The 10,739-nt window shown below is 34.3% G+C and overlaps 1 protein-coding gene and 1 pseudogene across 1 annotated transcript; both read right to left on the reverse strand.

Moving 5' to 3' along the window:
- Nucleotides 1–20: 20 nt before the first annotated feature.
- Nucleotides 21–5,869, reverse strand: LOC120076405 (protein OSB1, mitochondrial-like). The gene is made up of 4 exons (XM_039030220.2): nucleotides 5,286–5,869; nucleotides 4,743–4,881; nucleotides 3,762–3,846; nucleotides 21–816 (listed from the first exon to the last, which is right to left on the reverse strand). Exons 1-4 carry the CDS (start codon nucleotides 5,579–5,581, stop codon nucleotides 542–544), a joined length of 795 nt encoding a protein of 264 aa, XP_038886148.1. The 5' UTR covers nucleotides 5,582–5,869; the 3' UTR covers nucleotides 21–541.
- Nucleotides 5,870–6,551: 682 nt separating this feature from the next.
- Nucleotides 6,552–7,046, reverse strand: LOC150036437 (uncharacterized; annotated as a pseudogene).
- Between the last annotated feature and the right edge of the window lie 3,693 nt (nucleotides 7,047–10,739).

A 10,739-nucleotide genomic window follows, 5' to 3' on the forward strand; every position in this document is an offset into this window, starting at 1 on the left:
AATGTTAGTAGTAATTAAAATTTAAAACAAACATATATATATTATTTATTTATTACATGCTAAAAAAAACTAATATATTTTAAAGAGTTTAATTAAAACAACACGATTTCAAGTAGATTGCACATCTGGTTTTACTAGTAAATATAAAGATGAGTTGTAATTCATCAAGGAGAGAACCTCTTTGCTTTATGTTGTATTTCTATCTGCCTCTATTTTTTCCTCCTATTATTTTATTTCACATATAATTCATATAAAGAGAATTAGGCACAACCCAATTCCTAACATAGACAATAACAGCACAAGTGGTCAAGAGGAGGGAAAATGCCAACAAATGCTCATACATCTTCAATCTACCAATGATCCATTTGCATAGTTCGGGCCTTGCTGCATTAATGGCATATCTCTATGAACATCACATATATACAGAGATTCCTCGGTTGAATCATCACATAGGGATCTGGTACTCAGTTTAAATATATTGTTCAAGCAGAAGAACCAATGTGGAGAGCACAAAGATACAGCAGCTGCAAGCAGGACTTCTTCAGCTATATAACCACTTGGACATGCTGGAATCAGAACCAAAGTGACCATCTTGATCATTTTCTTCCATTTTGGTGTCGAGCAATTCGAGCTGTTTTCTGATCCATGGAGGATCTGTTGCCTCAAGCCACAAGACCTCACCAGTACTCTTGTGTTTAAAGTCTGGATGTTTTGGATTTGACTTTTGGTTCCTGTTATCCCACCATTCATGTGGACTACTGAAAAACACTTGCCACAAGTGCAGACGTTCCCTGTAATTACACCTACGAGCATATCCTGTAGTACCCAAAAAAAAAATCAAAACAAAAAGGAGGTGATATGAGAGTTGGATTCATATTCAAAAAAAAATTTAAAGATAAAACATGACCTGCATGGCTGCATCCACCATAGCATCAACATCAATAAAGCATGAACAATTACTGATGAATTACAGATAAATTGTCATTATTGACGAAGTATAAGGTGAAAGTTAAGATAACGTGGAAGGAAAATTAAAGGTAGATTTGTGAGTTAAAAGTAGAGAGAAAGGGTACTGAATAATAATTAATAATAATGCCAAATGAGATTGTGTTTAAGTGCTTGAAGCCTAGGCTCGCGCCTGAGTGTGATTGGAGAGCCTAGATGCGTCTTTCAGAACACATAGTGGAAGGACAATACGCTAGGACGATAAATTGGATAAATGAACTAAAGATTGCAATGAATGAAACGATGGGTCATCATGTCTGCATAGTTTGGCACATACGCAAGATCCAAGGAGAAATAACAAGGGTTAAGTAGGAAGCTCGACCGAAATATCTTTCTCATTTTGTTCAGTGTGTTGTGGGGGATGGTAACTTGGTAAGGAAACGTACTTTTCGGAAGATCAATGGGTGGGGGAAAATGCTCTTTCTTCTATCTTTCTGCATCTTTATCATTTATTTGCCTTTAAAAATTGCTCGGTCTCGGATTTCTTGATTTGGTCTGAGAACTCTGTCTTTTTTTTTTAGGTTTCGTCGTCATTTGTCCAATAGGAAAACGGCAGAGGTTGCCTCTCTTCTTTCCCTTTTAGAGGGGTGCATCTTTAGGGAGGAGAGACGGGATGTTCGTATTTGGAGTTTGAATCCTAGTGAGGGGTTTTCTTGTAAGTCTTTCTTCAGGTTGTTATTGGATCCCTCTCCCTTTGGGGTGCCTGTATTCGATGTGATTTGGAGGATTAAGATACCTAAGAAAGTCAAGTTCTTTATTTGGCAAGTCTTGTTTGGTCGTGTAAACACTTTCAAAATTTCAATAGGCTTGTTAGGAGAAGAACTTTGCTTGGGGGACCTTTTTGCTATATCCTTTGTCAGAAGGTGGAGGAAGATCTGGATCATTTCTTTGGGACTGCCAGTATGCTAGAACTATATGAAGTTTCTTTTTGCAGGAGTTCGATGTGAGCATTGCTGGTTAGAGAGACGTTTGTATGATGATCGAGGAGTTTCTCCTCCATTTTCCTTTCAGAGAGAGGCCGTTTTCTGTGGCCTGCTGGGGTGTGTGCAATTGTGGGATACTAAGGGAAAAAGGAATGATAGAGTGTTAAGGAGGGAAAGGGAACCTACTGAGGTGTGGTCTTTGGTGAGATTTCATGTGTCCCTTTAGACTTCGGTTTCGAAGTTGTTTTGTAACTATTCTATAGGAAACATTTTACTTAGCTAGAACCCCTTCCTTTAGTTGGGGTTTTGGCAGGCGTGTTTTTTATCGCCCTTGTATTCTTTCATTTTTCTTAATGAAGGCAGTTGTTCTCATAAAAAAAATAATAAATTTTAAAAAATAAATAAATAATAAATAAAAAAGGAGAAACAACGGGTTTTTTCTGCACATTCTATCTACTATGGACTAAATATACATTGAACACTCTTTTTCATAAACTTGTTCTCCCAAAAAGAGTTTGGTAAACTCTTTTTCCTAAACTTGTTCTCCCAAAATGAGTTTAGTTAATTGCGGAACATAGCTTGGTACACTTTGGACTTTGGCTTGAAAGTGTGAGATGTACAAGAAAGAAAAGGCGGCAAAAAGAACAACCCCCAACTTTTCTTCTTCTAAAGGCTAAAGTGTAATATATCTCCAAAGGAATTTCCTTTGGAATGGGCACGAAGACAAGAGAGGTGTTCACTCAATTAATTGGAAAAAGGTACAGCTCCCCATTACTGAAGGAAGCCTCGGTTTGATTTAACTAAAAAAGAGAAACAAGAGTCTCTTAGCCAAGTGGATTTGCAGATATCACATTGAGGAAGATGCGCTTTGAAGAATCCTAATTGATGCTAAATATGGTCTTTCTTTCCAACCACAAGCAACCGGTTCCGATTGGCTAAAAGTCCATGGAAGTACATTGCCAGGCAGACCAATCTCATGCACAATAATATAAATCACATTTTTGGCATCGGCAAATGTACATCTTTTTGGAATGTCACTTGGGTTGGCCCAACACCACTCAAGGACGCCTTTCCTAGACTTCATGCTCTCTCAATGAGAAAAAAGGCTACCATAGCCCAATGATGGAACAATAGCTATGAAGTGTGGGACCTTGGTCTTAGAAGAAACCTCATTGATAGTGAGAATTGAATAGTCTATCTTATGCACTCTTCTTGTGCCGCCCAAGAGCCATATGGTAAAAGATTCGTGGAGATGGGACCCTTGATAAATCTGGCAAGTTCACCACAAAATCTCTCTCAACTCATCTTGTATCAAATGGTAATGATATGAATGTTGCCCTTTATAAAAATACTTGGATAGGCCCTATCCCAAAAAAAGTTCCGTTCTTTTTATGGTAAGTCAGCCATGAAGCATCAATACTTTGAGCACCTTTTGTATACATCTTTAACTTAGTATAAATGAAGCATCAATATTTGGATAGGCCTTATCCCAAAAAAAATTTAGGTTGTCGGGTCATTTGAACACCTCTACTGCCATCCAACTAAATATGATTTTAGGATGTTTCATAATTGCACAAAAACTTGCATAGGCAAGCAGGAAAACCCTTCCTCATTTATTTTTCAGATGCCATGGGAGGAATGCCTTCTCAGCCTCACGTCAGTTAAAATTCACAATACCACTGTTCACACAAACTGAATTTCATTCAATCAGCGGAACTGAAATAATTTACAGCAGACACAAATTAACTTTTCAACAGTTAAACAATATATCTGATTTATTTCTATGCATGACTAAAATTTCAATCAACTGAAGAGACGAGATTTTAAACGTACCTTCTTCATGTAGCATGCCTACAGAATTTTGACTTTTTGAGCCTTGATCATTTTGTGCAATGCAATTCAACTCCGACACAGTTAACTGCAGGGAAAACATAAAGCATAAAAGTAGAATATAAAAAAACAGATAAAGTAGTAATCTTCAAGTATGACCCTGTTGAATATGTACATGCATAGTTAAACGAAGAATCATAGGAAAACTTAAATCTCAGGAAACTGATAGATTATGTTCTTTTGGGACCCAAAAAAAAACTTCACAGAAAACAGAATTCTATGAAAGAAAAAGGAAGGAACTCCTTGACTAAAATTACAGTGAGGACTTCCAATCATTCGATGAGGAAGTTAGGCCATATTTACAAGAGGAACTAATAAGCTTGCTGTAGTCAGAGGGGACCCAAATGGAAGGATGAAATAGATAATACGTTTTACTAGTAAATAACATAGGAGGACAGTATCTCAATTGGATGAATGAAAACAATACATTGCTTCAATCCAAAGTTCCAAACTGATCTGTAAAATTACAAACACATCTTTCAGTATCCAGATTAAAGTTGATGTACTGCAAATCGACAGCCACTTTCCTGAATAACTTAAAATGTTGCCAGTTTTTTAAAGTACTTAAATGGGCAGAAGATCCTGACAGGTTTTTAAGGAAAACAAAAACCCCAAGTGGCTTGGGTCACACTATACCGGAGTATTGAAAAATAGGACAATGAAAATGTTGGATATAAAATAATTCAAAAGATCAAATGCCAATACAAGATTCATATAAAAATAGCTCGTTCATTGACCGTTGCAGACTAGCCAAGGTATTAAAAGGTCGAGAATAGTTCTCATCCAGATCCAAAAAGGAATTTAGCTCCTACACTAAGGACAAGAAGTCAACACGATGAGTAGAAATGCAAATAAACAATATGAAAAATGTTTCAGATACAAATAAAAAAGGAATATCTTCATGTGAATACTAGAGCATCTAACCTCGTAAGATAAATAAGACTTCCCGCACTGATTAGTCTTCTTATAAGACTCTAAAGTCCCAGCAACATAAACGAAGTCATTCGGTTTAAGACGTTCGATGCATGATTCAGCCATCTCTTCCCACAGTTTCAGAAGAATCCTACACAGATGCATATACAAAATCATTTACCAATACAGGGGAATATAGGCACATACGGAAGGGAAAACTTTGAACGGCAGTATCCAATCTCAGAACGCCAGAAAAGATATAACTGTGACTGGAATCGCAAGTAACAACATGAACCACCAACACACGATCGGATAAATAGAGGGAATTCAAAACTTAGAGGTTTTTTATAATTGAAATACATCCAACTAAAAGAAAGACCCGATATATTCAATCAACTTGAATGGAAATTCGAACAAAACAACAAAAGAAAAACAGAAAGTGTGGAACACAGTTAATCAAACAAATAGCACTAAAATAACAAAATAAGAAAGCGATGTTTATACTGGTTCCAACACTTTTTTTTTTTAAAAAAAAAAAAACATGGAAGAAACTACCTAAAACTGCAGTTAGAATCTGGGGAGACTTTAGCTCGAAGAATTGTCCGAGCAATAACTGTGCGGCCATTCCTAGTAACCACTCTAAGGGGCTCTTCCACTGTACCAAAGAAGTTTGCCGAGTTCCACTTAAATTTCGGCTGTTTTCTGTGTACTGAACCTCCCTTCTTTGCTTCAGTGGCGACACAGTTCGTCGATTTAGTGATTAATTGAGAAGACGAAGAGAATAACGCTACCGGTGGCGAAGGCGATGCAGCTACTCGTCTAATGGGGAAGAGAAGACGAACGGCCCTCATAGTAACCGAAAGGCGATGCGGAGGTCCGTCGACGGTGATCAATCCAGTCCAATTTTCTCGGCGAAGTCTACCGGGAGTTTCGAAGAAGTACTTGGCGGCATTTTTCTGACGTGTCCGTTTGCTGTTCCAGTGGCCTCGTTGCTGTCTCGCGAAGATTAGGGTTTAGATTCTTTTTCTTTTCTTTTCTTTTTTTTTCTTTTTTGGAGCAAAATTAGGTTTGAGAAGTTTTCCCAAATAAAAAAAGGTTTGACGAGAGAAATAACAAACCATAGTAAAAAGTTTGAAATTGGTAAAAATGCCAAAATAGATTACAATATTAGAAAAGTCCCCAAATCAGCCCACATGCATAACAAAATTAGGTTAAAGCACCGTTGGATAATTATTTTTTATTTTTTATTTTTTATTTTTCTGTTTTTAAATTTCTATTTTCTACCAACAAAAACCATATATGTTTGTAACTGATTTTTGTTCCTGTTTTCTAAAAACATAGAACCACAACTTATTTGATAACAGTTTTTTGTTTTCATTTTTTTTTAAGAAAATAATGATTTGACATTCACTTTTTATTTTTGTTTCTATATGATGAATAGTAAACTAATTTTATAATTTATTTCATCTAATTATATATAAGTGTCATAACTCATTCAACTTTTTTCATTGTAATCACTCCATCGACTAAAATAAAAATGTCCTATATACTTTTCATTAATTATTAAATGATAAATAATAAAAGAAACATGTCTAAGAGACACAAATAAAAAATAAATTGAAAACAAAAAACAACACAAATATTCATAATATTTAACAAAATTAAAACACAAAATTTGCAAGAATAACAATCAACATTGGGTTTGAATTGTCATCCAAAGTTGATCAGCTATCTGATCCCTCACTAAAGTTATATGCCTAAGTTGATTTTGAGGGATTTGCAACATGTCTCTTCCATTCTGCATGTTTTCTTGTTCAATGATCATTGAGTCTCCATTAAATGCATTAAAAAGTCCATCGTTGCCATCGTGCAATTTGATAAAATCATGAATTGCTTCAAAATAGGAAATTGAGCCTTTAATACCCCAAAGCACCTCTCCATCACATTGCAAAGTGATGAATGACGATAGTTGAACAACTCTTACCTAATAATTGACGTCTGTCATCTCCAAAATCACGCAAATGATATCTTTCTCCATAATATGGTGATAAAAATCTAGGCATATTAGTGTATCTAGAATCAACAAGATAATATCGGTCTGTTCAATCAAGAATACTTTTAATAAATTAAACAATAGTCAAATAGAAAGATTATAATTTCAAAGAAAACTACATATTGTTACAAACCTCCCGTGGGCATTAGAAATTTATTTGTAGGATCTCTAATACATTCAAGAAATATTTGAGAGTCATTTGTTGTTCCTTCCCAACCAGACATCACATATGTAAATTACATATTGAAAGAGCAAACACACATTATATTCCATGTGGGCTTATTTTTCTACCACGATATGGAATTTGCTCATCCTGTGGAATAGATACACTAATGTGAGTTCCATCTATTGCACCAACACAATCCTATTTAAAAAATTATTTTTTTCACATAAATTTTCATTACAATAACTTATAGAATAATAACTAGTCATGAAAATTATCTTAAAAAAGGGTAGTATTTAAAAAAATGGATACCACCGTAAATGAGACCTCATTATTCTCTTAGGAATTCAAGGGTAGAAAAGTGGTCTCTACACCTTCGATGAGGAAGAAGAATAGAGAATATAGAAAGGAAAAAAAAAAAAGATTTTGAGAGGAGGTTAAAAAAGAAGGCTAGGTTTCATTTCATCAAATGAATTCCCTTACTCTAATTTGGGAAAAATAACAATTTTATATGGAGACCTTCTCCATAGCTTTCCAAAATTACCCTTAAGACTAATTTAATTAAATAATCACCATTTTATTAATTAGACTATTAATTAAATAACCATATCAAATTCAATTTAATATATATATTTAATTAATAAGCATCGTATGTTTATTTGCCTCCACCTCTCAAAATTAATTAATTATTTATTTATGGATCAAATTCACGAGAATGTAATACTTGAATCCTATTCAAATATTTCTCTCTTAGTTATAGATCATGTCTATGATTAACCATATCATATTAATCTCATTAATATATTATTCCATCAATTGATTTGAACAATTCAAATCATTCCTTTTTTTCTTTAGTAAGCTAACAAGGGGACCTTATGGACATACAGATTAAAACTTCCAATGATATGAGATTAATTAATTAAACTTTTTAATTAAATTAATCAATATTCATTAACTACTGGGCACTCCACTAAAGACCGATAGTTGCACTCTTCTCACTATAAGTGTATTTATGTGTCCATGGATATAACCAATAACAGCAAGTTAGTCCTTCTCAATTGTTCGTAATGCCAATGGGGTCAAATTACCGTTTTACCCTTGGCTTACCTCTGACTCTTTAAGTACCAACGCTCCTTTAAAGAAAAACATGTTTATGGTCCAACTAATAAATAAAAATCCCTCTCGGGTCAATGAGAGGGTATGGCCCTTTGTTCAAGTTCTAGATGAAAGAACCGGTGAAGGTTCGCAACTGAAAGGGATCATTTCAAATTTTTGTTTTTCACAGAATCTCGAATTATAGAACAGAAAATAAAGAAAAATTATGCACTACAATAAATTACAGCATGCTTTAAAGAGAGAATTACGGAAGAAACAATTTACCCTTGAAGCCCAATAATTCTTCATGAATTCCCTTAATCTGGATCACGAACCTTCGTTCTAGATCTCGATCTCCAAAAAACAAAATTTCAAATGAGCACCACAAAGGAAACCTCCTGTATTCTCTTGACATGGAGAATTCAACAGAAGTAGTAGGCTCTGCTTCTTTTGGAAGAGGAATAACATTGAGAGGAGGAAGAAGTAAAACTTTTCTTCTCTGTGAATTCCAATGAGAGAAAACCAGAGCGATTTCTCTGTTAAGTCAGAGGAAGAAGATGATTAAACATTCTTCAAAACTAAATCCCTCACGTTCTGGTTGAGAGAAAATTAAGGGGAGAGAGTTGTAATCCCCTCCCTTTAATTAAATTAAAATTAAAATTATTTAATTTAATTAATAAGTATATATATATATACACCATATGTTATATCAAATATAACACATAACCTATAGTTTTATATTGTATCAAATACAATATAATCTATAATTTTATTTTTTCTCAACAATGCATGGTATTTAATATAAATCACATTTATACTAAATTCAATTATATGAATCTCATCCATATAATTAATATTTGTATCATATTAAAATATTTAATTTCTCTCTACCATTTATGGTATTTAACATAAATCATATTTATATAATTAGTATTTGCAAATATTTAATTCAACTCAAAGTAAACTTTATGTTATAATGTATTGAATACATTATATTAACTATATGACATATAATTAATTCCCTCAATTAATTTGAACAATTCAAATTAATTCAAAATTAATTCTCAATAATCCATGTTGAGCTATAGACAGGACCTTATGGACCTGTGGATTGAAGCTCCAATAGTACTTGGATAATTAATTAAACTCTTTAATTAAATTACCTAACATCCATTAATTATCGATCACTCTACTAAAGACCGATAGCTACACTATTCGCACTACAAATACATTTCTATGTCCATTGAATATAACCAGTCAACAACATGATGAACCTTCACAAATTGCTCGTAAGTACAGTTGAGCCAAAATTATCGTTTTGCCCCTGTAGTTGCATCTATCTTCTTAAGTACCACTGATCCCTATGAACAATAAGTCATAATCCAACTATAACCAAATCACTTTCGGCTAAGAGAGGGTGTGGCCACATTGTTCAAGCTTCGGAATCAACCCTTAAGGGAGCAATTTATCTACTTACCCTGACATCAGAGAAGGAGTGAATTTCGTCTTATGTAGCTGTGTTTCTAACTTCCCAATCAGACGAATCCCCAAAATGGTAGGCATATTGAGTCAGCGATCTAGCCACTCTCACCCATACAGATCAAAGGACTGCCTTCATAGGTAGGAGTTCACAACTCATTTAGGATTCAGGTCATGTCATCTATGGTCATCTTGGTGAAATGTAGGTATTTACTATTAACGGCGTTATATAAAGAGACTAATCATTTCATGGTCCGGTCTTATACAAACTCTTTGTATAAGATACCCTCGCGCACATGACTCCACATGAATGATCAGGATCAGATCGTTTGTATACTTTACAATACCTGTAACATCTACAAAGCGGGTCGTATCCGTAATGTCACCAAGCCTTATCCATCTGCTATAGATTATTTAGGTTATCGTTTGAACATGATCCACTTGTATATCTCTACATACATGTTTAAATTACATAAAATAACATAGGATCTTTATTTATTGGATTGAGTATATGCTTATAAAATAATAATTATTTTATTAATAACAATTTATTTATACAAAGTAAATTACGAGAATACAAGAGAGATTTAGGACACCAATCCTAATACTCTCCCACTTGTCCTAAAGCTAAGGGAGCCAAATGTACAATACAATACAAAATATAATAAATTAGGACATACACTATATCCCAGTAACATCTCCCACTTGCCCTAGACAATATGTTGTATATCCCATAGACTTAGACTTTCCAAATGACCCTTGAACACTTTAGCCATGAGAGTCTTTGTAAACAGATCAGCAACGTTGTGCTCTGAAGCAATCTTCATGAAAATCACATCACCTCGAGACACAATCTCCTGAATCAAGTGATATTTCTATTCAATGTGTTTGCCTCTTCGATGACTCCTAGGTTCCTTAAAATTTATCACAACACCATTATTATCACAATAAAGTGTGATGGGCAAAGACATATTTGGAACAACTTTCAAATTAGTAAGGAACTTCTTAAGTCAAACGACCTGTTCAGCGGCTTCACAAGTAGCTATGTATTCGACTTCCATAGTGGAGTCTACAATGCATCCTTACTTGATGCTTCGCCAAACTATAGCTTTTCCATTCAAAGTAAACCTAACCTTGATGTGGATTTATAAGAATCTCGATCAGTCTAAAAGTTAGAGTCTGTGTATCCTGTAAGAATCAAATCCTTATCTCCATACAG

The sequence above is a fragment of the Benincasa hispida genome, chromosome 4 (assembly GCF_027475165.1).
Source record: "Benincasa hispida cultivar pf3 chromosome 4, pf3_genome.v1.1, whole genome shotgun sequence".
Taxonomy (NCBI): Eukaryota; Viridiplantae; Streptophyta; class Magnoliopsida; order Cucurbitales; family Cucurbitaceae; genus Benincasa; species Benincasa hispida.